This window comes from Exophiala oligosperma (genome assembly GCF_000835515.1).
Source record: "Exophiala oligosperma strain CBS 72588 unplaced genomic scaffold supercont1.3, whole genome shotgun sequence".
NCBI classification, from domain to species: domain Eukaryota; kingdom Fungi; phylum Ascomycota; class Eurotiomycetes; order Chaetothyriales; family Herpotrichiellaceae; genus Exophiala; species Exophiala oligosperma.
The window spans coordinates 973,839-997,705 of NW_015622820.1; the positions used below are offsets into that span (position 1 = coordinate 973,839).

At 50.5% G+C, this 23,867-nt stretch overlaps 9 protein-coding genes across 9 annotated transcripts; 2 read left to right on the forward strand and 7 right to left on the reverse strand.

Moving 5' to 3' along the window:
• Positions 1 to 817: 817 nt before the first annotated feature.
• PV06_03164 (uncharacterized protein) lies at positions 818 to 2,850 on the reverse strand. Its single transcript, XM_016403923.1, has 2 exons — positions 2,711 to 2,850; positions 818 to 2,627 (listed from the first exon to the last, which is right to left on the reverse strand). The coding sequence occupies exons 1-2, from the start codon at positions 2,763 to 2,765 to the stop codon at positions 1,255 to 1,257; spliced, it is 1,428 nt and encodes a 475-aa protein (XP_016264928.1). The 5' UTR covers positions 2,766 to 2,850; the 3' UTR covers positions 818 to 1,254.
• Positions 2,851 to 3,111: 261 nt separating this feature from the next.
• Positions 3,112 to 8,356, reverse strand: PV06_03165 (uncharacterized protein). The gene is made up of 2 exons (XM_016403924.1): positions 4,203 to 8,356; positions 3,112 to 4,155 (listed from the first exon to the last, which is right to left on the reverse strand). Exons 1-2 carry the CDS (start codon positions 8,023 to 8,025, stop codon positions 3,398 to 3,400), a joined length of 4,581 nt encoding a protein of 1,526 aa, XP_016264929.1. The 5' UTR covers positions 8,026 to 8,356; the 3' UTR covers positions 3,112 to 3,397.
• Positions 8,357 to 8,650: 294 nt separating this feature from the next.
• Positions 8,651 to 11,057, reverse strand: PV06_03166 (uncharacterized protein). The gene is made up of 5 exons (XM_016403925.1): positions 10,847 to 11,057; positions 10,539 to 10,795; positions 10,223 to 10,489; positions 8,992 to 10,173; positions 8,651 to 8,944 (listed from the first exon to the last, which is right to left on the reverse strand). The coding sequence occupies exons 1-5, from the start codon at positions 10,938 to 10,940 to the stop codon at positions 8,849 to 8,851; spliced, it is 1,896 nt and encodes a 631-aa protein (XP_016264930.1). The 5' UTR covers positions 10,941 to 11,057; the 3' UTR covers positions 8,651 to 8,848.
• A 116-nt stretch (positions 11,058 to 11,173) lies between these two features.
• Positions 11,174 to 12,158, reverse strand: PV06_03167 (uncharacterized protein; the record flags this gene model as incomplete). Its single annotated transcript, XM_016403926.1, has 2 exons — positions 11,174 to 11,694; positions 11,754 to 12,158. The coding sequence occupies 2 exons, from the start codon at positions 12,156 to 12,158 to the stop codon at positions 11,569 to 11,571; spliced, it is 531 nt and encodes a 176-aa protein (XP_016264931.1). The 3' UTR covers positions 11,174 to 11,568.
• An 833-nt stretch (positions 12,159 to 12,991) lies between these two features.
• Positions 12,992 to 17,281, reverse strand: PV06_03168 (uncharacterized protein; the record flags this gene model as incomplete). Its single annotated transcript, XM_016403927.1, has 4 exons — positions 12,992 to 15,349; positions 15,395 to 15,599; positions 15,644 to 16,718; positions 16,783 to 17,281. The coding sequence occupies 4 exons, from the start codon at positions 17,279 to 17,281 to the stop codon at positions 12,992 to 12,994; spliced, it is 4,137 nt and encodes a 1,378-aa protein (XP_016264932.1).
• A 745-nt stretch (positions 17,282 to 18,026) lies between these two features.
• Positions 18,027 to 19,343, forward strand: PV06_03169 (uncharacterized protein). Its single transcript, XM_016403928.1, has 2 exons — positions 18,027 to 18,771; positions 18,821 to 19,343. Exons 1-2 carry the CDS (start codon positions 18,127 to 18,129, stop codon positions 18,875 to 18,877), a joined length of 702 nt encoding a protein of 233 aa, XP_016264933.1. The 5' UTR covers positions 18,027 to 18,126; the 3' UTR covers positions 18,878 to 19,343.
• PV06_03170 (uncharacterized protein) lies at positions 19,302 to 20,464 on the reverse strand. Its single transcript, XM_016403929.1, has 2 exons — positions 20,240 to 20,464; positions 19,302 to 20,183 (listed from the first exon to the last, which is right to left on the reverse strand). Exons 1-2 carry the CDS (start codon positions 20,347 to 20,349, stop codon positions 19,415 to 19,417), a joined length of 879 nt encoding a protein of 292 aa, XP_016264934.1. The 5' UTR covers positions 20,350 to 20,464; the 3' UTR covers positions 19,302 to 19,414.
• Positions 20,465 to 20,597: 133 nt separating this feature from the next.
• PV06_03171 (uncharacterized protein) lies at positions 20,598 to 22,875 on the forward strand. The gene has a single exon (XM_016403930.1). It carries the CDS (start codon positions 20,728 to 20,730, stop codon positions 21,736 to 21,738), a length of 1,011 nt encoding a protein of 336 aa, XP_016264935.1. The 5' UTR covers positions 20,598 to 20,727; the 3' UTR covers positions 21,739 to 22,875.
• On the reverse strand, positions 21,785 to 23,823 carry PV06_03172 (uncharacterized protein). The gene has a single exon (XM_016403931.1). The coding sequence runs from the start codon at positions 23,645 to 23,647 to the stop codon at positions 22,910 to 22,912; it is 738 nt and encodes a 245-aa protein (XP_016264936.1). The 5' UTR covers positions 23,648 to 23,823; the 3' UTR covers positions 21,785 to 22,909.
• Positions 23,824 to 23,867: the final 44 nt, after the last annotated feature.

Sequence of the window (23,867 nt, forward strand, 5' to 3'; positions counted from 1 at the left end):
TACGAGCACAGTAGGCCACTTCTTGAAGATCAATACCTACTGGACAGAGTACAACACACAAGAACACTTTATACTCCGTAGTGTCGGAGGTGAAGAAGTGTACCCTATGTAAGGTGTGTTACACATTGGACGCCTGACCCGATCATATGGTTCCAAAGCTCTACTGTGAAGGTCCAGACAACCACATTTTGTCCCACATACCACTTCGTACATGTATCCTTGTACTCCGTAAGTTAAGCACCCACGTATCTAGGTAGCGGATATTCTCAGTCCTGGAGTCCGTAAGCATCGGAATTAATTTCGTCCCCCCTGTACAGTACAAACCACTTTTTGTGTGCAAGATATCCGTAATACTACGAGTACGGATAAGTTAGATTTCTGGTAGAACCCTAACTCTGTAGCTTATGTATGGATTACTCCGTATCCGTAGCGATCATTTTAAAATACTGTACTATGCGTACCTACACATCCGTACTTGATGGTACCTACGGAGTAACTAAACCCTCTTTCATTAATGGTACTTATTGTAGTCTCGATCAACTCCTCTTTTTTTCTCGCATCACTCTTCTTCACCGCTTCTCTCTACGGCCAACACTTCACGAGGGTACCTTCGACTCGCATCCTATACGAATAGAGTACCGAGGACACCAAAAAGAGAAAGGAACTCAGCACTTACTCCCTCCCTCTGATTCTCTGTACTCTGTAACCCTGTAGCCCAATCCTTCCGTCATCACCTTCGTCACGTCTCCCCCCCCCTTCAACAATTATGTTAACACTGTTTCGTTTCTTAGCGGAATATTTGGGCTTCAATTAGGTACGAGTAGGTACGGTAGAGATATTGCGGACTCTGTGCGGAGTACTCAAATCTATCTCGCTACCAGATAATTACATTTTTCTTTTTTGTCTTCGCTTTCCTCTTGTTCACGACGATTCCCACTTGCCAGCTGTTCTAGGTATCTCAGAGCCGCAACACACAGGTCGAACTCCTTTAAAAGGGAAAGAAAAAAAAGCATTTGCTGCCCTGCCCTACCCAACCTTCCCGGCCTTTTTATTCCCCCAAAAGTCCCACCGTCCTCGTAAAAGGGGGTTCACGACGTAGACAGTAGGAGTGCTGAGAGTCTACTACTGTACGAATGACACCCCGTAATTCAGGTAGTTTCCTTGTCGGCAGGCCTTTCAAAGAGGCAAAGATTGAAACGCGCCGTCGTCGCCATCAGGGCCATAATCATCATAATCACCAATAACGTGCTAGCCTCATTTACACCGCTTTTCGACAATACTCGGCCCATGTTCTTCATATTCCTTCTTCGAAATCCACATTTGATGAAACGTCCCGAGACTGGCCACGATGCTCCCACCGATCCAACTGCCAAATTTCCTCTCCACCGCCATCCCCGACGCCTGGATCCTGACCCGAGCACTCGGGTACATCTTGCTCAACTCCTGTTGCATGCGGTCCGGCAGTCCGCGGATCAACGACCCGGCCCCTGTGATCACCACGTTGGACAACAGGAACGGTCGCACATCGACATCCACCTGACCCAGGCACGTCTTGACCAGTCCCGGGATGGTGTGCTTCTCTTCGGGCGCCGGGTACGCCTGCGCCGACGCGTCGCCCGGCGCCGCAGGGTAATGGCACTGGCCGTCAAACATGCTCTCGACGATCCTGAACCGCTCGCTCGAGAAGGTCTGATTGTAGCCGTCGGGGAACTCGAACGGTTGCGCGTACTGCATGTCCCGCGCCAGCGCCTCGCCCTGCCCTCGGAACGCCATGTTCGGGTTGGTCCACGCCTGCAGAGCAATCTCCTTGAACTCCAGCACGACCTTGTCCTCCTGGTACCGTCGGAAACTGGCGTCGGGGTGTTGGAACCCCTCGGGGAATGTCTTGAGGATCGTGTTCGCCGCCTGGCCCGCGTCCACCGGCTGCTTGGACTGCACCATGTAGTGCGGTGTGATGCTGATGCTTCCCGACTCGTTGTTGGCCAACATGTTCCGTACCTGCTGACTGAGGTAGTTGCCACCTATGTTGGCGCGCGTCAACCCCTTCTTCAGGATCATCCCGTCGTGGACCGGAGTGACGGAGACCTGCGTCGCGCCGAAATCAATCACCAGGGCCGTCGGTCGCCCCGCCGCGAACGCGCCCATCACCCCCGTCTTGCCCAGGTAAAACGCCGGCGAACCCCAGGACTCCAGCGCCATCTCGACACATTTCTCGCGCGACTTGGTGGGATTCCACGACGGCTCGGTCATGAACAGCGGGTGATCCTCTAGACAGCGTTCCGTGTCGACCGCATCGGCCATGGCCTTGTGCAGGTCGGGAACCGACTTCGGATCGTTCAGCCATTCTTGGAGCGCACGATTCGGTCGCACCCCGGTGAGTTTGTGCGCGAATGTGTACTTCCACAAGGCTTCGGCCGCGTCCCAATCTTCCACAATTCCATCCTTGTTCATAGGGTTCTTGATCTCAACTCCTTCTCGTGGTAGGTCGATGACATGGTCGCCGAAGAGTCGTTCCGATGCCGTCGATGCGTAGTATGAAGGGACGATGGATTTGGGAGTGTCTTCACCTGCAAAACCTGCGCGTACGCTGGAGAAGCCGGGGTCGAGAACCAGCGCAGAAACTTCGTCTGTAGCAAATCATCAGTATAACAAATCAAAGTCATCGCATGGCTGTTGCAATCGCCAAATACGAGAACTGTTTGTTTCATACCTCCAGCATATTCGGCCGCTTTGGGCTCATCGCGTGAAGTCAATGTGTTCGCCATGGCGCCAATAACCCCCAAAGGAAATGTTAAAAGTTGAGCGAACTTGAAACAAAGCCAGGTCTCATGTCGCGATTTGTTAATATGGGCATGGAACGCAGTCTTGTAAAGTCGAAAGTATTGGAGAACAAGACGGAGAACGCCAAGCCAAGTTTGATACGGATGAGAGTTACTTACATACAGTACAGTACGGAGTAGGTAGACAGTACTCACTCACTGGTCACTGGTCCACGCCCAGACTCACTCTACTTGCAAGACAGATGATACGGCCTACAGAGTATTTACTGAACGAGAGCATTCAGCTATATCCCGTACGAACTCGGACCTCGTGTAGTCTCACAGACGTAGTGTTCAATATTTTTGACCCCTCGGTTAGGTCTTTGATTTTCTAGGTACCTATGTTCAGCGTACGGTGTTTGACTGCGTACAATATTCGACTACCTGAGTCAAGCAATGACACAAGACTGTGGTAACCTCTACCCTTTAACGTTCATGTCGTATGGCGTCCTCAACCGTGCATAGCCTTATGCTAGATAGCAGCTGGTCGTGATGCACAAACGCTGCATCTTGATATCTTCCAGGAATCGAACGCCCGCAAACAATGTCATGTCAAAAAATTCCAATGCATTCCAATTCTACCTCTTCGCCGGGTGAAAGGTCAATTCATCGTTATCCGGATTGGCTCGAAGCTCCTGAACGGGAAGATCGTCCTCATCGTCATCGTCCATGACTCCCGAAATTCCGGGAGGAGGGGCACTCTCCCTCGTGGTACGGCTTGAGACATCTTCACCATTAATGGGTTCACTGAAAATGGGGCCTTCGTCCAAAGCTGGGAGACTGGACGCAGGGCTTCCGGGATCGCCCTCCACCCGAGTACTATCATTCGAGCTTCCCTTGTCACCAAACATGCCGTCCTCAGACGGTGCCGGTGCTTGGGTTTGTCCAATGCGGTCGAAACTCCAGGATGGCTGGGCATAAGGATACTCCATTGACACACCCTCGTCCTCGGGATATCCTGGGAGTTCATCCCCCGGAAGTACCGGACCGATCATTCTCGGCTGACTTGCGTTGCCGGCTAGTAGATCTTGATCCTGATTGTCCTCGTCCATGGCCGAGCCACCCACTCCCACGTGGTGAGCTTGACCTGCTGCGAAAGCGCTCGACAACCCAGAGTGGGAGGAGTCGCCGAGACGCCGACCTTCCCCCGTCACCGGTGAAGAGTCTCTCGAGGTTTCAGGCATTTCAGAGTCGGCTTCTGCATCGTTTTGAGAATCCAATAGTTCCTCCAACTGCTCCCCGCCTAAAGGGTGATCGGATCGCCGACGGTAAAACAAGAGATAGGCAGCGCCTGTAATGACTGCTCGGGGATCCGACTTGGACGACACATGCGAATCTGAGGGCAATCAGCAGTGCTCGATCGTAACAGATCTGTGTACTTACCGTTGTATTCATACCAACCATTATTGAAAAAGTTCTTCGCATATGCCGTATAATGACCCCCGCCAAGCCCGCCGTAATGATTGTCCACAGCAATCAAATCATAAATCAAGCTCCTTCCGTCCTGTTGATCTCTCACCATGCTGGACAAATCCAGGCCTTCAGTTGGATAGTCGACTTTGACTTCTAGCTTGTCACGGAAGTTCCTGTTGGAACTGAACCGCTTCAGGTGCATAACAAGGATGTCGGGTGCCTTCCACAATTCAAACATCTTTTCGGCTCGTCGGTGTTCCTTGCACCGAGGGCAATACCATGCATTCTGCTCGGACAAGGTTTCGGATTTTCCATACTCATTCAAGCAGTCTTCCAAGGTGATTCCGTGTTTTCTTCGGCTTGATCGCTGTGCCCGCCGAGCGAGTAAGTCGGCATCATGGAACAGCTCAGGGTCCTTCCAGGTCGGCATGCCACGCAGGTCTTCCTCATCGTCGTCAGAACCAGTAAACAATGCATCGTATGCCTCTTGAGTCCAGTCTAGAACAATAGCCTCACCGGGTCTTATCAATCCCTGACCTTGAGACTTCGGCACTGGCTGAGGGGGAGGTGGCGGTGTTCGACGAACAGCGCGTTTTCCAAAATTCTTGTTTCGTTTTTGCTGTCTTTGAGCCTTTCTCGATTTTGGATTTCTGCCCTTCACAAAGTCACGAGGCGAAGGCAAATCGGTATCCGAATCTACGTCTGCACCTATGTGTAACACACGATCGGCATTCGATTCAGAGTCAGATCCGTTGCTGTCGTCCGCATTGTCTTCGTGTTCAATGTCAGCAAGATCGTCGTCGCTGGTGACAGAGTCGCTGTCGTCATTTGTATGACCCGAAGATCTTCGGGACTTGAGGCTTCGTGAGTCGACCTTAGGGACTCGTGAATTGATCATGTCATACTCTTGTGTCTCAGAGATGGAATTCCAGCCGGTTGGTATGCCCTCGCCAGTAGAGGCAACATGGATTGAGAATAGCTGTCGGAGCCCGCGGGAAATGGGCGACTTTTCTTGCAAACTCTGGGTGCTGGTGCTGCCTGGTGATTCGGAATTTGGTTCTGGACCTTGACTGGCATCACGCATCGAAACGTCCACAAGACCATCTTCACCCTGGACTGATGAAGCAATTGGAAGGTTCGAGCCAGAACTTGACATGTCATCTGCCATCATCACCGTGTCAGATCCTTCGGGAGTGCTAGCACGGTCTTCGGACTCAATTTTGTCATCCTCGAAGAGATCTCTGGTGGTCATCCCGCTTACAATGTCAAGGATTTTCTTTAACACGCCGTCGTACGTTGCCCTATCTTCGCGACTGAATACCACATAAGTGGGTTGCCCAAAGAAGGGTTTAGAGCCAATTCTTGAACCTGGGCTCTTGACCAGCCTGTTGTACATTGGTACGAGTAAACGGTCGGCTGCCGGGCTGGCGTCATCTACCAACTCGTCATCTGAGTCCCGAGAATTCAGTGTATAAAGCGAGAATCGTTTGGCTTTGTTTGGATTGTAATTGGTCGGCACGCTCTCCAACTCATAACAACAAATGATGTCTCCACCCTGAATATTGGCTTCTGAAATGACAGTGTTATTGTTAAAGATCTTGTAGATCTTGTTCTTGTAGGACTCGGCGATGAGCATACGATCCACATCGGTTTTGGTCCTTGTAGCAATGAACTCCTTTAGCGCTTTGATGCTAGCATGCTTGTCGATTTCCACATCAATCCGGATAGGACGTTTACCGTACGGGAAGAACAGAACCTCCTTCTGCCAATTGTTCTCGATTGGTAGCTGTAAGGTGAGGTTGTTGAACGGGTCAAAAATAATGCTGACTTTCTGGCATACCGGGCATGTGAGGGTCGACTTGTACATTCCCGCGAAAAGATCGGTGATTACCGAGTCGTTTCTCGCTTTGTAGATTTCCCAGTTCTTATCAGCAAACTCTTTGAGGGCTGCAAAATCGTGCACCATCTCATCTGTGGAATCGGGCTTCTCAATGTAAGGCTTCTTGTGGATGCGGTTGAGATCTTCTTGCAAACCATCGAGAAGGAAAAGAAGGAACTCCTGAGAGTCTTGTTGCTGGTAACCGGAAAAGCTTGGGCCGTACTTCCCAATAATGGTCTTGAACCGGTTTGGGTTGGTTGAACTTGCATTTTCATCATAGATCTGATGCAGAAGGTTGGCGTATGCTTTCGCAACTTCTCCGTGGTGACCCAAGGGGTTTTCCACATTAAGGTCCCGCTTCCATTGATCATGTAAGAAATACTGGGTCAATTCCTCCACACTGCGTATGCATTGTAGAGCCGAGTTCATGTAACAAGTATTGCCCAGATTGCTCAAGCCTGTGATTCCGCGTGGTCTTCCATCCCTCTTTTGTCGACCTCTAGTCATCATGCTTGGCGCAGGACTCGACCTGCCACTGGGGGTGAGCGTGCTTGTAGTCTTTTTAAGACCTTTGCTCAGACTCAATTTCACAGTGTCGCTCGGCCAATCCTCTTTGCCCGACTTTTGTTCTTCCAAGACGATCACATCATCCCTTCCGAACCCAAGAAAGCCTAATGTAGACGAACCGTTGTATTTGGGATCTGCGGTCAAATCTTGGTGTGACACGAGTTCACGCTGCTCGCCTATCATCAGTGCGGCGAAAGAGTTGACATCTAGGAGCATCTTGTCGCCGGCGCTGGCTACTATCTCGGCGCCTGGTGCAGGAGATGCACTTCTGGAAGCTGCAGGAGTGAGAATGCCAGATGCCGTGGAGCTTTTAAGACCACCAAGTATTCTCCATACCCTGACTTTGGTGTTGATGTTGATGTGGAGTAGCTGCTTTCCAGCTTTCAACCATTGCATGAAGGGCATCTTCTTGGAAGCTAGTAGCCGTTGGGGAGGCAATTCCTTCTCGCGCTGAGTTTGTGGTGTGTGCTCAGCTGCAACCTTTAAGAATGAGAAGATCGGAGGACTAAGTTCCCAGACGATGTGCGGAGCACTAGGTGGCACGCTCTCGTCGATGGCATAGCGTGTGATCACAGGCGAATCTTTTGCGAGCCCATACCAAGAAACTACCATATCCCAAGCATCTTGTGGAAGGATCACAAAGTCGTCGCTGAGAGTTAGACCAGGTCGGAGCGGAACATACGGTTCTCCTTCTTGATCCACAAGTCGGGTGGACTCTTCAATGACCATTGCCAGGTCAGAGCAGTCAACAGGGCCAACTTCACCTTCAGTGGCAGACTTGTCTATCTTCCCGGCTTCGCCAGCATGTGAGCTGCGGGCTTGGACCCTCTGATACCATTTTTTAGACAGGACATAGCCCTTCTGTCCGTCATGTAGCTCTTTGTCAATCAGCTGGGTGACCTTGGCGATTTGATCGTCGATGGGAGGAATCGAGGCCTCGGAGGTGGTCGAGATATCGGTGTTCAGAGAGGTAGTTGCAGTTGACTGGTTCGAAGGACTAGGGATGAGAGAGTCGGAGGTGGAACTGCCGCTATTGTCGGACACAGCTTGTTGACTTGATCTGGGGTTACTTGTGTGCGTCAAACTGTTGTTTAGAGCCTTGTCGCGATGTCTCAGTCCCAGGTCAGGTTGTTTTGCCTTTGTGTTCGAATTCTGCGTAGAATCCTGGTTAACTGGCGTTGTACCCATCGGCTCAGAATCCCCCATCTCTACGTCGCTCGGGTATGTTTCTCGATCTTGTGCTCCCATATCAGACGCCGGTCTCTTTACAGCCGGTGATGCAGATCGCAGATGCCTGCCAGAATCATCCTTGGATTGTGAAAACTGTTGTTTTTGGGAAGCGGGCATGTCCCGAGAGGGAAGGCTCGGAGGGTCGGTTTAGGATGAAATCCGGTAGCAACTATGCCGGTACCATGGGATGCAAGGATAGCGAGAAAAAGAAAAGGGACGACAAAGATTGAGGCGATGAGAATCGAACGTTACGAAAGTGCCAGGTGGTGGGCCTGTTTAATAGTCGCCGCAGTCCGGTCAGGGCCAAAACGAAGTGGGCGAGAAGACAATCGGAGGGCTGGGAGGTGAAAGGAAAGCGAGGCAAGGGTACACTGTGAATGACAGTGACTCTCAAGAATGTTTCTATGTTCCTATATGGTTGAAAGCAGGTGGACGTCTTTAGGATATCTTGTTTATCGCTGTTGAAAATCTGTTTGACTGTCTGTGAAGTCTTTCTGTCAACGCACCCGAAACGGACAGGCGCCGGATGCTGCTGTGCTGCGTCACTCTGGACTGTCTCTGGAGCCGCAGCCGATTACCTGATACCCCATACTCATACTAATATCGCATACAACGGAACAAACGAATAATGCCTTCTCGATTAGCATCGGCTCTACATGTTTCGAGATTACGCCCGTGTCATATACTTGATTATCACTTATCCTATATGGTAATCTTGCTGATTCTGAATGCTGGACACCGAACGGGACAGGATGTGACTAAGTGAAGCAGTATCAGGATTCAACGATGAGCTCAATCACGACTGCATTCATAATGAATTCATGATACGGCCTGAACAGATATACAACGCCGGCCAGCCTGGCGGGTCGAGAACGCTCTGCAATATGATAAATTAATACCACAACATTCGCCACCCCTACAGCTTTCGTCCCATGGCTGGCTATCTCGCAACTATCTTGTCCACTTCCTCCCTAGCCTCTGACCATGTTTCCAGGTTTTTCCGTGCCCATTCGATGTGACATCTAGCATAAGAGATCTAAAGAAGATGTTAGACTTGGTCTGGCGGTGTCGATGTGAACTTACCATGTATCTCTGAAGATCATCCTCCTTTTCTTTCTGGAATCTCTTCAGGTCACGCATGACACCTTGAGTTGCATCTTTGACATCACTTTCCGAGACTTCTAGAGCCTGTTCGAGATGAGTCAAACTCTCTTTCGTCTTCCCAATCTGATCTCGCCTCGTTCTTTCGGGATCGACGTCCACGAAACCGTTCACGGCGTGTCGGAAACTACCAAATATCTTGTTCGTCACGAAGTTACCACTTGGTGACTTTCTATGTGAGGTAGGAGAGGCGGGTCCAGAAGGAGGGTGACCCTGGATTGCAGAAGGTGGAGGAGAGGTCCCGCCATCGCCATGAGTCGGCGGGAAATCCGAGTCGACTGATTCGGTTTCTTCATGTACTTCATGTCCATGTCGATCAGGCGGACTTCGTCCTGAGGCACTCGAAGTCGACCGTCTAGGTGGACTGGCAATGGTAGTGCTTTGAGACAAATATGCGTCAATTCTCTTGGCCTCTGCTTCGCTGCGTTCCAAAGACTCGAGGAGGCCCCTCTTCTTATCGAGCTCTTCTCTCGTCATATCTTGCTGCACTCTCTTGAGCACTCGGTACCTCAACACATTGCGTACCACTCCGGCGAATTGCGCGCTTTCCCGCATGGGTTCGGCGAAAGTTGCACCTAAACCCAGGGCAAGTTCTTCAGTCGAAATGTAGGTACTGTCGACAGCCTGACCTACCCGCTCGATAGCAGCTGCGACTGTTGGCGACTGTTCAGAGAGAGAAAAGCCATTGTACCGTGCCCCCAGCTCAGAAAGGTCTGTCGATAATTTGGTGAGGTGCTCAAGTGTTCGACGATTCACCTTCTCTATGCTACCTTGCAACAGAAGTTCCAGTTCGCGAGTTGAGGCTTCGAAATTAATAAAGTAAGGATCCAGGTCGGTTTCGCTGAGCTTATCCGAAGACAAGGGGAAACGGCCGAAGACCTGAGGTCCAGGCGTCGTGTGAGCGGCAGCGGATGGATAAGTTTGGTCTGGGGGCGATATCGGTGTTCCGCTGCTCGATATCGGTCCTCCCGATCGCAATTTGGCAGAGGAGGAAGGCACAGGTAACCAATTGTGAGCTTGAGTAGGGTTTGCCGGGTCTAACGGAGGGGCTTTCAGGTTGTTCTTGGGGACTGATGCGACAGGGTGAGCGTGTAGCACTTCATTCTGCGAAATTTAGTAAAAAAACCTCATTCCTTGAGTCAACCTAACTCACCCAGCTCGAGTTCGGATCGAGGAATCTCCACCAGACACCATCCTCGACCACCTCTTTCATTCTTCTACACCGATTTAGGAAGACCGCAAGCATTCTCTTCCGTTGGTCGATTATTCCAACGTCTTCTTTAGCTTTTGTTGGCTTTGCCGCATAATCTGCCATGGTGTGCTTCTCGGGTATGGGAGGAACGACCAGCGTAGGATGTAGGTTTACAAGAGCATTTCTCAAAGAGCTAAACTCTGAGTATCGCCGGGTTACCTCAATGTCCTGCTCAAGTCAGCCGCGCACATTTTCCTTCTTGTCCATAGTGGCATACTCCAGTCCGAATCTTGTACACAATGTAGCCTCCATCTGAACTCTTGCCTGCATCAGTTATGACGATCCCCAGCTCTGGATTCTCATATAATATTTGCTGTACTCTGCTATCGTATCCGCCTTTAGGCGGTACATGGCTTGTGTCAGCTTGCTGATTATAGTCCTCCTCATCGTCGGTCGGCTGCTCGGGACGCGAGTAATACTGAGGCTGGGTCGGAGATGAATGTGAGGTGTCAGGTGTGGAAGCATCATTAGAAACTATCCCTGAGTGTCAGCGATAGCATCTCAAGGAGCACTGTATGACCATACAGGAGGTGCTTAGGACTGGATTTGCTGCATCACTGGAGGGATCCTGGTTGGTGTAGGATCCGTAGGGATTGTTGTCTTCGTCGTCCTGCCACATGATGCTGCATGTAAAGGACAAGGGATGAAAAGGACTAGAAGTTAGAAGCTGCGATCACCTTGCGCAAAACAATACTGCCATGAACACAAGTCAATTAAACGTCTGGGTAGGAGTAGTGCATGGGTGGTTTATGTGATGGTGGTGGGAAGGCATCTCCGAATACAGTCGCGGCAAGAGCGACAGCGGCCACGTCATTGGTCCTCCAACTAGAAGAGCATAGGCCACCAAATAAGTGCATGTGCTAGAGGTACGGACTACAATACAGGTTCCAGCCGCTCCTGAAAGAGATTGTCTGCAACTTTTCAAGTGCAAGCGATGCTGATCTCAGGAAATATGGACTCATGGTAACTCAGTTCACTTTTTGTCCTCTGAATGTGTCGCCTTCACACTGCGTCTTGTAAAGATCATGTTAGGTATCGCACTAGGCAACAGCAAAAGACGTCCAGGACACTTTTGAGGGCAAGTCAAGACCACGGAACAATGAAGATCCTTTCTTGTTGGGAGAACCCGAGCTTCTATCTCATCTCGGTGTGAATCTGAATCGTCCCCTGAGCTCATTGTTGAAGGCTCTCTTGTATTCATCACCATTGCCTGCGACTTTTAGACATATCCGACGATATGTCCCTGTCTACTGTAAGGCAGAATTGGCCCGTTTACCATTGTCGGTTGCACAATTGACATCCCTTGACCCATGCTCGGTGTATCCATGGGTCGACTCCAGGGCCAACGGTGTACAAACCACAAGTTTGACCTTCTGCAACAACACCAGCATAAGAACGCAAGCAAGAAGAGTCCTGCGAACACAACCCCCACTATCAAACCGACTCGTGCATCTGTTGACCAGGTGTCCCATCCACCATCGTTCTGCGGCTCGACCACATACACCAATGGTGCCGGAGTACCGCTCGCAGCTGGGATTGCGGTGGGATTCAGTGACACAACCCAGGTAGAGTAGATGACACTTTTGAGGTCCTGCAAAAAAACATCTATCATAGTAGCTGTGACTACCGCGGTGACCGTGGCTGCAGTCGGAGGTGATGGTGTGTATTTCGTCGTCGGCATAGGTGGAGGAACGACGGGTGGGAGGTTGATGGTCACAGTTTGACCAGCTGACGCAGGCAGCGTGGTGGCTATGTAGCATGTGACGGTGTCGGTCAGGACAGTGGGTGAAAAGGTTGCAATAGCTGTTGCTGTGACGAGTTGAGTGATTATCGACATGATGGAGAGGTACGGATGAAGCGACTGTCTTGAGGTTGAAGGGTCAACATGAGCGAGGTGATGATGCCGCCAATGACGAGTAGCAGAATTCGGCAGATCGAATCAGTTACCAGGAGGTGAGAACCTAGGAAAGAGGAAGTGGCATATGTAAGGTAGGTAGGAGTCCGAGAAGCGCAACATCTTTTCACACTGGTATTCTCCCCAGGGCCGAGAATAGTACAATTGAGCAGCAGTTGCGGCGCGCAATTTATTACGATAGATCTGCCATTTCGGAACTCCCACCACACGCATTTACATGTAACACCAGTTCCAGACGTTGTTCCTCTTCCCAAGCCTGGCAGATTCAATCCCTGAAGAGCTTTGGATGTGGAAAGACGCCATCCTTGCCCACTGTGTTCTTCGTCTTCATCCTCCGTTATCCTCCATTGACCGCAGGTGGATGCCCTTCAGCTAGACGCTGTTCGCCAGCTTCAACCATCGCCATCTGATCTTGGAGGTATGGCATAAAGAATCGCCATGCAAGCCAGCCGCAAAAGGGAATGATTAGAAGGAAGCAGAGGAGAATTCCGAGGCCAGGCTGCATAGTGATCGGTTCGAGTGTGCAGTAGCTCGTTGGAGTCGAGTATAAGGTCTTTGGCTGAGGGAAAAAACAATCTGAGGCTGTTGCTCGAGCTTCGGCGGAGGGGATGCGTCCTGGTCTTTATATGTTGTTTGAGGCGATGCTGGAACTTGATAGTTTCACATTCGAGTCGGTGGTCTGGTGTGTCTCTTAGTGATGGGTGGACAAATGGGTGCGCATGTGGAATTTGCTGCCTCATATCTGCTTCTGCACTTCACTCCGACATTCTCAGTGCCCAATTCACTGCTTCAGTAACTACCGCATTGCCTTGTACATTGTGACATGACTGGTCAAGGTGCTCCAGTTTTCCGTGCAATTCATCCCGGGGTATGCCATTTGCTCCACTGCGTAGGAGTACACCCGAAAGACTTACAACCTGTACAATCACCACCAAAAGTTCGTGATCATATGTAACTCCAAGTGGATGTACAAATGTCGAGCGGGTGGATGAGGTTTTCGCACCCCTAATCAAGTTCACGATCTGGTCAAGCCCTTCAGATGTCCATTGCAACACAAGCTGAAGTCGACTTGATGGTAAGAGGCCCATAGAGGACCGGCATAGTATTTTTGTCCAAATATTGAGCTCCCGCACATCATCGATGTAAAGATTCTGCCTCTCCTCGGCGAATAGATCATTCTTTGACTTAAGAATCTCAGTGATTCTTGACGATACCGGCTTCTTGACCAGATGCAAGATACTTTCACCGTCAAGACTACCCCGAATATCCCGCCCAATGCGCAAAATTTTGCCTAGTGTAGCCTCTGTCGGGTAAAACATTCGTCCATCCTCCTGGCACAGTAGGTCGATAAGAACTTCTCTCATCGCTAGGGGACAAAGCCCCAGATCTTCGATGACAAGCACGTGTCGCAAATTCAGATTCTTCGCAGCTGTGACAGCTTCGGCACGCACCTCTTCATCGTCATCGTTCAACAGATCGTAAATGATGACAAGTAATCGCGGCCAGAATTCATTCTCATCGGGGGTCTTCATGGCACATTTGAAATCCCTCAGGTAAGTAGATAGCGCAACGGCGGCGCTCAACCTCGCAGAGAACTCAAGATAGTCCATCGAGGCATATTCAAGAGCGTCGAGCCATAATCGGGTGCGCTTCATAGTAGTAGGATCAGCCATTTGCTCCGACATGAAATGCCTTAACAAGTGTGCCTCCAGTCTCAAAGCCGTGGTCCACAAGTCTCTGGACGTTGCCAGTTCTTGGATTTTGATTCTGTCGGAAAGGGGCTTCAACAAGTCGAGATCAGATTCGATGGCGGAAGCAAGGCAGCGTTCTAAGCAAGCGAATGCCATCTCGAGTACATCTGGCTGACCCATAAGCGCAATATAATTCTCGTTGATCACAGATACCAATAACTGAATCAAGGTAGAGGCTGGTTTGTCGCTAAGTTTCTCATGTACCGTGTCCAGGAAGGCGCGCAGCACTTCTGGGTCGTCCGTAAACTGGCATACGAAAGCTCGCCTAGTCTCTGTCTCGGACGCAGTCGCATCAGAGAACATGTAGCAAAATGCTTCGTGCAGCAGAAGTCTTTGCGTCAAGAAAGGGTCATGAACAGACTTACTGCTCTGCAATGGGTCCAATTTGTTTGGGAACTGGTGCATACAGAGCATGTGGGTTGGCCACTTGTGGTGCCAGATAAGTACGCCGGCATCATTGAGAATATCCAGCCACGCCGCATTGACATAAGGAGACCACCTTATTCCCGTGCTGCTTGGTGCAAAGTCTTTCCCGATGGACGCCAACAGGGAACTTAGTTCATTGCTATTCAAACTTTTGGCTCCCGCCTCCATAATGTATCTGCAACAGAGCAAGCGTCCATGGGTAACGTTCTCGCATGAAATGGTCGCAGTCGCTTCGAACAACTTCTGAACAGCTGACATGGGGCCCAGAGGGTATAAACGATGCGCCATCAGGAACGCTGCATGGTCTCGTACAGCCCAGGCTGGGTTCGACAACTCTCGAGCGATAGCCATATCAATCTCTGAAGCTTTATTGGTCGTGACCTTGCCATGTCCAAGGAGATCCAGTGCTGCAAATACGAGTTCGGCAGGATTAATCGCCATATTAGGTGCATTACCGGGCATATGTTGTGCTGAATGGAGCATGCGGATAGCAACTGAGGAGGAAGTCTCTCTGAAGCCGGATCCCGTCGAGTCTATTGTATCAGCGTTGTCGTGCACGTTGGAGGTATCCAGGCGATTGATGCAAGCTCTCAGGAGCATCAGACCACAATTCCTGATGGCCCAGATTTTAGAAGTGAGACAGGAGGCCGCTAGTTCAATTATCGACGATAAGAAGTGAACTACGACAGATGCAAACCTTGATGTTGTCATGATGTCTTTGAGAATATTCAGGGCATGCACTTGAGGTAACCTGGGTTCTTCTCCATCCGAACGGGTTTCCTCCGGTGTTCGTATGGCAATACTCGTCAGATCTGTTACTGCTGAAGAGAAAAAGGTCACGTCGGACGGACTGAGCAACGCTGTCATCATTGCCGGCAGCCCGGCAGAGCGGCGTGTGAGGCGATCAGCTTGTTCATCGATTTGTACTAAAGCGATCTGCGAGAGTCAGCTTCATGTCGTGCGTCTTGTCGAAACACATACCTTGTACCACTCCTGGAGAAGACCGCGGACACTAGCTTCGGTTGCGGCACGAACTGTCTCGCAACATAGCAGGAAAGTATTTGCCACTGTCGAGAATGCACCTCTATGTCGGAGTGACATTAGTTGATCCATGCAGAGGGACCCAATAGACGCATATAGATCTTTATTATAATCAGATGCCAAAAGCAACGATTGAAGAACAAGGCTACCTAGGTTAGTTATTGCCGAGTTATATTGCAGTAGACTCACCTTGAATCGCGCAACGCTCTCCAGGAATAAGCGAGCATATCCTTTGGGCCTTGAGTGCCGTCGTCCTCGGTCAAATCTGAAGTCCTTTCTGGAGAATCGACACACAACTGGGATCTGACTTGATCCCAGGCTTGACGACATATTCTCAAAATCCGCGCAGCGTCGAAGTTCAGACGTTCCCTGTCGTTGGCTCTGAAGTCGCGGAGCTGAAAATTCAAGCCTAGTAAGTGCCCATGTAAAGGGTAGGTTGATCCGGGTTGCAAGCCTCCCACTATAGATAATTGAGCTTCTAGCTGCGTTATACACCTCGACAATGTTGTCTCGGAGGAATTTTGCTCAAATTGAAGTATGCAATCGAGACGCGATCGTAACGCCCAGAGCCTTCCCATCCCGTCTGCATGATCGCTTCTGCAAGTCTGAACGACTAGGGATTCTACACCTTGCAGCAGCCCAAGATTGACAACCAAAGATAGCGTTTCTGCCGTTTCCGAGGCAAGAACATGGAGGATAGCTGCCGATGCTTGTCGGACATCCTCAAACGGGTCCAAACAAAGATTGCACAGAGACTTCATAAGCTCACAGTCACTTGAGAATGTGTGGATCTCTAATCTGGAGTCAAGAAGGCATTGGAGCGATTGTAAGGCGAGTATGTGGCGTGGGTACGAGATACCACTGTTCAACTCCGCTCGTAAGAAGTAGTAGTAAGTCGAGGTAAAAAGGCCATACGAAGCAACAACTAAGTCGGCTTCCAAGACGAAGCTGTTCTGTTTCTGTTTTAGTAGTGCCGAGCTCCCAGTCTGGATTCTTTTTAGAAATCTCTTTGTTATACTCATGATTTCTCCTCTTTCGTGGGCATCAGCATCATTGTGAAGATGTTTCAACCCCAAAATGATGCAATTTAGAGCGGGCTCTGGGACAATCGAATTAGAAGCAGAGGATGCTGTCAAGAGTCCGTATGTCAATATTCGAATTTCTGAGCTTGCCAGCTTGAATAAGTGTGGGAACCAATGATATGGGTCTTGATTGGTAGCAGAGGTATCTTCTGGGAAGGCAGAATTGAAGATCGAGATGGTTTCTATCAGGAATATCTCAGTCAGCTGAAAACGTGTGTAGACCCGGGTGGTGCCAAAAAACCCTACCTGTTTCAGACAACAAACTTTTTGACACTCCGACACGCAACGTAGAAAGAAAGAGGGCTAAACGTGCCTCGCTGTCGCAACAAGACCTTGCATGCAGTGTTGCAAAAGCTGCAAACCTGTGTTTGTCGTTTAGGATGACCGGTAGGATATTCTGAGCGAAGTCTCCGAGTGACTCGTGATTCCTCTCCAAGTATAGTCCAACAACTCTCTCGACTAGATCTTGAAGACTGGGGCGATCTGGTCGTGCTGATCCACGAGAACACAGGGCAGAGCACGTCTTGATGGCTGTGCTCCTTGTGTTGACGTCAACGCTTGCAAAGATCAAGGCAAGAAGAAGAGAAGGCATACTACCGCTTCCTATCTCTGACACATCTGTGGCTGTAACATGATGCTCGACCAGACGTTCTTTCCAAGCCAAGACATGCTCCGTGGTTGTTTGTTCAGCGAAACGTTCGAGCAAGTCAGGCACCAGAGTCTTTCGAATGAAGCCAGTAAGCATGAGACAAGCTTTCTTGAGGTCAGATCGAGGTGAGCACAGTAGTATAGTCTCGACTAACGGTGGAACAGCAATTGTCATGATGCTGTCTACTTCCGAATCACACATTTCTTTGAGCAAATCACAGAGTGTGTCCAACATTTGGAAAGCTGGCTTCGTCATTCCGTCGTCAAAGGCTTTATGGACACAGGCAAAAGCATCAAGCCATGTTTCCCTCGAAGTGCTGAAACGATGGAGCTCAGGACGGGGACTGGCAGCACCGCCCTTGATGAATACACAGAGGGCATTGCACGCAACTGTAATGTGCTTGTCGAGAACTTGAGGATCTCTGACAGTGAGGATCAACCTCTTCCAGAGACTTGTCAACCTAGGGACTTCATCGACTTCTCGCAACGCCTGTCGTAACGCGCCCTTCCCCAAATCTGAAAGGATGGAAATCGGTACTGGTATTGGGGCCTCCAGGGCCCGTGAAACCAGATCCATCTTAGTTTTCAGGCCGGTCAAACTCTGCAGATTTCCAGAGTTTCCATACTCTTGATACACTCCAATGTCTATGACCCGTTTTGCATGCCGTACGGTGTTGTCCAAGAGTTACTGGAAGTGCAGGCTAGCCATGAAAAAATTCCCACGAGGCTGTAGTAGAAGAGGCTCCGGACATTCTTCGGCTGATTCCGGTCACGTGTCCTGTATAGCGCCGCCGTCGATCCGATTCTAACAATTTTCTCTCCAGCACCATTTTACCTTCTATCGCCAGACGAGTTTACGAACAGATATTTTGCCATACCACCCTCACTCGTCCTTCCCATTTCCCCCTTCATCCGTCGAGAAGTTGCTATTGTCGATTCAATATGTCCGTCTGGGACGCCTTCACTGGCAGGAGAAAACAGCAAGCAGAATCTCAGCGGACCGAGTCTGCGCCTGCGCCTTCGGCCGGAGGATACGCACCGGCATCATTTGACCCTTCTTACACCACCGATGTCTCTACGCTCCTAGGAGCAGCATCTCTACCCGATGCCTCGAAATTACATCCTCTCGCTGGCTTGAATCAACAGACACTTGATTATCTTTCATTAGACGAATCTACATTATCAGATCTTCCGGGCGCTCGGTCATTTCTTCCCTCTCGAGGCTGGTCGGACGATCTTTGCTATGGAACAGGAACCGTATACTTGACGGCTCTGACTACTGGTGGAACGTGGGGTTTAATAGAAGGTCTCAATCGGACACCTGCATCGGCACCTCCGAAGTTGCGCCTCAACAGTGTCCTGAACAGCGTAACGAGGAGAGGACCTTTCCTCGGGAACTCAGCTGGAGTGGTAGCAATGGTTTATAACGGCTTCAACTCCACGATTGGCTACTATCGTGGCAAGCACGATGCGGCCAACAGCATAGTGGCTGGCGCACTCAGTGGAGCCATTTTCAAGAGCACAAGAGGGCTAAAGCCTATGCTGATCTCAAGTGGCATCGTCGCTTCAATTGCTGGCGCATGGGCGGTAAGGCAGATCTTATTGTATTCACCACAGCTTTACTGACAGTGATTAGCTTACTCGCAAAGTCTTATTTGAGCCTCCACAGGAAAGCCAGACCGCCAACCTGTAATCTAAGAGAAACAACACCTATCAAAGACGAGCACCAAAGAGTGTACTATAATACAGTGGGCTCGCGATTCTTCTGACATGTCCTCTTCTGTACAAAAATTTCGAATTTCACATCTTACGAGGCAACTCTCCCACTGCGTCGGTGGGCATCCCTTCCAATCTTCACTCCAATGTGATTAGCATAGCGGGATTTGTTTACATCAAGGGCGTTTGGATGGGAGTGTATGATAGAATTCGACGCAGACGGCACCGATACGCGGGGCTATGATGTTGGCGGTGGAAGTTGTCAGGTGAAGATCCAGCAGCCTTGTTGCCGGATTGAGTCTTCATATTTGCTGCTGAGATAAATTCATACAGTGCCAGGGACTTGGCTATGATTGACTGCCCCAAACATGTTGTTTGGGGATAATGGATGAACTAAGATATATAATCAAGTCATTCAATAATCATCATCATGTCATACCTTATCTTCTCAAGTCTTTATTGTACAGCTATTTTCACAGGTACCTATCCAGTCGTTCATTTTTGAATGCAAGAATTACAACATGGTCCGGCGCCAGGCTTTTGCAGCCAGTGCTTCGATCAATGGAGTGTCGATGACGCCTCTAGTTGAGCCATCCGCTATGGATTCAACAACAGCGTCGGCCACCAGATCTGCCTTGAGTGGCTTTTCGACAGCAGCACCAAATATCCGAGTGAGGCTACCGCCAACTAGACTATTGAAAGTGCTTCCCACCATTCCGGAGGCAGCTATCGGGAGCGTAAACTTCCGACTACTGTCGTACAAAAAGCCTGGCCGTATGAAAATGCTCCTCAATTTGGTCATATTGCTCGCTATCGTGGTCTCGGCTTCTCGTTTCGTGGTGATGTATCTTGTTGGAAGCATAGGTGCGCCCGCTGCGGCAGAGATGTACACAAACGTGCTGGCACCTTCTCTTTCCGCTTCTTGCGCCAGAGCAATTGCGGAATCTCTATTCATCAACTCGTACGTAATCTGGCCGTCTTTTTCGCCCTTGCCGAGTTCACCTCCGGGTTTGCGTTCGAGAGGGTTCTTTGTACTACCGGCCTTGGAGGAACTGAAGGCCCTTGACAGGCCGGAGACGACGCTCTCTTTCCCAGATATGACGCCCTTATAGTCTGCTTCGAGTAGGATGCCCATGGTATGGACGACGGCATCAGCCCCTTTCAGGTGCGAGGTGTAAGTCGCAGGCTTTACGATATCACCTTTGGCCCATGTGACGGATTTCGACCACGACGGGGGCGAGGGTTCTGAGGTCACCGAGGACCATCTTGGCTCTCCGGACCGGCTGTATCGTTTATCAGGAAGAAGCACATGGAGTAGTAAACTGAACAAGTTCGGTACCTTATGGATATCACGTCCCAACCGCGAGCGACGGCGGACTTGCAAATGCGAGACCCGAGAAATCCATTCCCGCCAGCAATTACAAGTCTCTTCTTTGCAGCCTGAGCCATGTTATATGACTGCTGGATGTTCGATACCGTTGTTGTACTCGAATACCAGCTAGAAAAGAGTCAGTACAACCTCGTAGCATGAAAGCTCCATGATGCTGCGAGTCGTGGAATGATCTGATCGTCGGGAACTTTTTTTTGGGCGCATAACACTGACGTATTTGATAAGGGAAGTCGTATGTGGAAGGTCTACCGAATGCTCAATAGCGATGTCCTTTTTTCTGAACTGGAAACGAGGACGGGGCAAGTTTGCGACTAGCACAGCACAGCACCGCGCGAAAATTGTTACACGAGATATTTACTTCAACCCGACTATAAGCCTAGCATCGCTTATCTTGCAGTCACTCTCTATCCGACTTTTCAGCTCCCGTTTGACCCATCATGCCTCCTGCGAAACGACGCAAACTCAGCCCAAGCCCGGAACAAGAGGAGACTCGCCCGACAGACGCAGCAGCCACCAACGACACCACGACGCCCACAACCGGAGTAAAGGACAGCAAGAAGACTATGGAATCACAAAAGAAACAACAAGGAGGAGCCACATCTGTCGAGGAATCAGCCCCACCGGATGAAGCGACTACTTCTGATGAAACAACAGCTCTGCCCGCTGCGTCTGCTCCGTCAAACACGGCCGCCGACCGACTTGCGCGCTTCAAAGCTCTCAAGTCCCGAGCGTCAGCTTCGGCGAAATCCAACCTTGCCGAGGCCAAAGCGGAAGCCACCCGGGCCGCCGTCGACCCCAGCGTCCTGGCCAGTCTGTCGCGAAAGTCGGCCATCGCCTCCCACAACATCCTGAAGGCCGACACCGAAGAGGACGAGGGCAAGGGTGCCTTCGAGCGCAAGCGGGCGTGGGACTATACCATCGAAGAGTCCGAACGGTGGGACGAACGCGTGAACCGCAAGAAGCACGCGCGCGAGAACAACGCTTTCGCGGACTACTCGGCCGAGGCGGCCAAGATGTACGACCGGCAGATCCGGGACCTCGAAAAGGCCGCGGTGAAGGACGGCGGCAGGAACCGTGAAGAGTACGAGCGCCAAAAGGCCGAGATCCTCGAGAACGCCGCGCGCACCGGCGGGCTCGAGATCGTCGAGATGGAGAACGGCGAACTCGTGGCCATCGACCGGGACGGCAGGTTCTACGCCGACGACGACAGCACGGGCTTCGTCGAGCAGAAACCGAAGCGGGAGAACGTGGACCGTCTGGTCGAGGACCTACGAAAGGCCGAGGAGGCGAGGTTCAAAGCCCGGAAGGCCAGAGGCCGCGAGGAGGACGGCGGCGACGTCACGTACATCAACGAGAAGAACAAGCAGTTCAACATGAAGCTGGCGAGGTTCTACGATCGGTACACGGCCGACATACGCGAGAGTTTCGAGAGAGGAACGGCCATGTGAGGGAAGGCGCTGGGTTATTCTGCGAGTAATCCTCGAACTATACAGAGACCTAGCATGTTTTGGGATAAATACCTCTTTGTCTCGACTATATAAAAACAAGACATTGCGAGGAGCATTAATTCCAGACTACTGAGGGAATCACTCCTCTCTATGAGAAGTAGGTACTGGACGGCCGTATTTGATACTCGGAACCACTCGTGCGGAATCTGTGAATTTAGCGTATTGTGCTTGTCCTGTGTATCGCAGTATTGACGTGAATGGTGTGGCCAGACTTTGTAGGCCAAAACTTTGGTCAATGATGACATACGCAAATCCCTCTATGCGATTCAGCCTCGCGGCGCACTCCTCCTTGACCATTTTCAGCGCGAAGACTTGCAGTCATATAAAACGAAGACCCGATGTCTCAAGTCCTGGATGGCCCACTCCCAAAAGTCGGAATAAAGGGCACAGGTGCGTCCAAGGATGTCTTTGTTGAATATGTCTGCCTCACGGTAGAGGAAAGCGAGGGCCCTGAATTCAGCTTCCCGTGAAACGCATGATGCTCTCTCTACAGATGCCTCCCGTGCGACATGGCTCAAGGACTCCGGATTGAGCAGGTGAGGCATGCTCAAGTCATTTAGGTCCTGGAGGATCGACCTGGTGCAGTCAAAAGGACAGTGTCCTTCCGTCCCTGAACCTGATATTAGTGGTGCTTAGAGACATGATATAGTCACCAACTGCCAGAAAGAAGGCCAACAAAGAGCAACTGATCATGTGCAATCAGTCCGCCAAAGTGGAAGCTCAACCTGGAGAGCCTGGCGATGCCTGACCCCTCCTGAAGCAGACGCTCGGGAACATGTTCCATGAGCCTGGATACTTCATTCAAAAGATTTGAGGGTGTTTCTGACAACTTTAGAGGCGGGGTCTCCGGCTAACAAGTCCTGTTGTGGAAGTGTATCGATCAAACAGAGGGTCGCTTATGGTGGTAAGACAGCAGATCGAGATATTGCTTGCACTGAATAGACGAGCTGCCTTGATGAGTGCCGACGAAATAGAACAAATCGTCTGAAATGCCACTCTCACTTACTTCCACAGCCAGGTTATTGCTGTCAAAGCGACTCAAGGCTCGACCTCCCATATATGTGCCTGGCATTTCCCCCGAGAAATAGTCGGCGTCGGTCCGCTCCACATTTCACTTCTTTTTGATGGGTTTTCCTTCAGTCTTTTCCAGCTCTTGCAGTTTGGTTTCTTCGGTTACCAATTTGGCTTTCTCTTCCGCAATCATCGCCTGCACTTTCTTTACTGCCTCACCCAGCCGATCCAACTCTTTACCTTCTTCTTCCCTGCTGAATTTGTTACCTCCACCACTTTTCATGGGTATCTCTGCCGTGGGTAGCGCCTTGATCTGAGCTTTCGAGCCTTTTCCGCCCTTCGACTTCGTCGCTTGGGGGCCGCCTGTGAGAATGTCGTAGAAGGCTTCTACAGGCTCGTTGAACAAGACCTCTTCATAACAAACGCTGCTGATCATCGACCTGTCGCGCTTTTGCTGCTCAACGTCCCCGTAGTAGGGGTGTAATTTGAGACCATGCCAGATCTGTTGCGGTTTCTCCGTGCTTTCTGGGACAAAGTAGAACTTGATTGCAATCTCAAATTCACCCCAGCCCGTCTCTTCTACCTCAAATGGTGGACTTTCAATCATTCGCACACTATTGGCGTATGTGTCGTGCAATTTGAACTGGACTTTCTTAAGCCAGTAGGATATATCTTCGTTGTTGATCCCGCGGACAAACACTTTCCATTTGTGAGTATGATCGGCTGGTGCGTCCTTGGGCCTATTCTCAGGGTCGAAAGGGATCGCTTCGGTACCGTAGACGAAAGGGCGGTAGACCTGAACGCCGCGTACGCGTTTGGTTCCAGCCGGAGCAGGCATACCGACTCAGTATGGTGGGAAAAGACGCGGAATGTGACGATGAAAGAGGACTATGACTCGTCGTAGCACATCTGCGCCATGGGATTTGCGCTGCGGGAATCGAGCAGGGATGCGTCGAGATAGGTATGCTATTGTGATTTTCAACTGTGCTGTCGACACGGAAGATTTGCGAAGAGTTGATAGACGTAAAGACTGACGAGAATCGCAATGGATTCGATCT

Bases quoted from the DNA above. Each gene is read 5' to 3' on its own strand.
- PV06_03164 (XM_016403923.1), bottom strand. From the start codon at position 2,765: ATGGCGAACACATTGACTTCACGCGATGAGCCCAAAGCGGCCGAATAT. The intron at 2,628-2,710 runs GTATGAAACAAA...GATTTGCTACAG, and splicing joins AGCGGCCGAATATGCTGGAG to ACGAAGTTTCTGCGCTGGTT.
- PV06_03165 (XM_016403924.1), bottom strand. From the start codon at position 8,025: ATGCCCGCTTCCCAAAAACAACAGTTTTCACAATCCAAGGATGATTCT. The intron at 4,156-4,202 runs GTAAGTACACAG...GATTGCCCTCAG, and splicing joins TGGTTGGTATGAATACAACG to ATTCGCATGTGTCGTCCAAG.
- PV06_03170 (XM_016403929.1), bottom strand. From the start codon at position 20,349: ATGGCTCAGGCTGCAAAGAAGAGACTTGTAATTGCTGGCGGGAATGGA. The intron at 20,184-20,239 runs GTACCGAACTTG...TAAACGATACAG, and splicing joins TGGGACGTGATATCCATAAG to CCGGTCCGGAGAGCCAAGAT.
- PV06_03166 (XM_016403925.1), bottom strand. From the start codon at position 10,940: ATGTGGCAGGACGACGAAGACAACAATCCCTACGGATCCTACACCAAC. The intron at 10,490-10,538 runs GTATGCCACTAT...TGACTTGAGCAG, and splicing joins TGTACAAGATTCGGACTGGA to GACATTGAGGTAACCCGGCG. The intron at 8,945-8,991 runs GTAAGTTCACAT...CATCTTCTTTAG, and splicing joins ATGATCTTCAGAGATACATG to ATCTCTTATGCTAGATGTCA.
- PV06_03172 (XM_016403931.1), bottom strand. From the start codon at position 23,647: ATGCCTGCTCCGGCTGGAACCAAACGCGTACGCGGCGTTCAGGTCTAC.
- PV06_03169 (XM_016403928.1), top strand. From the start codon at position 18,127: ATGTCCGTCTGGGACGCCTTCACTGGCAGGAGAAAACAGCAAGCAGAA. The intron at 18,772-18,820 runs GTAAGGCAGATC...GACAGTGATTAG, and splicing joins CAATTGCTGGCGCATGGGCG to CTTACTCGCAAAGTCTTATT.
- PV06_03171 (XM_016403930.1), top strand. From the start codon at position 20,728: ATGCCTCCTGCGAAACGACGCAAACTCAGCCCAAGCCCGGAACAAGAG.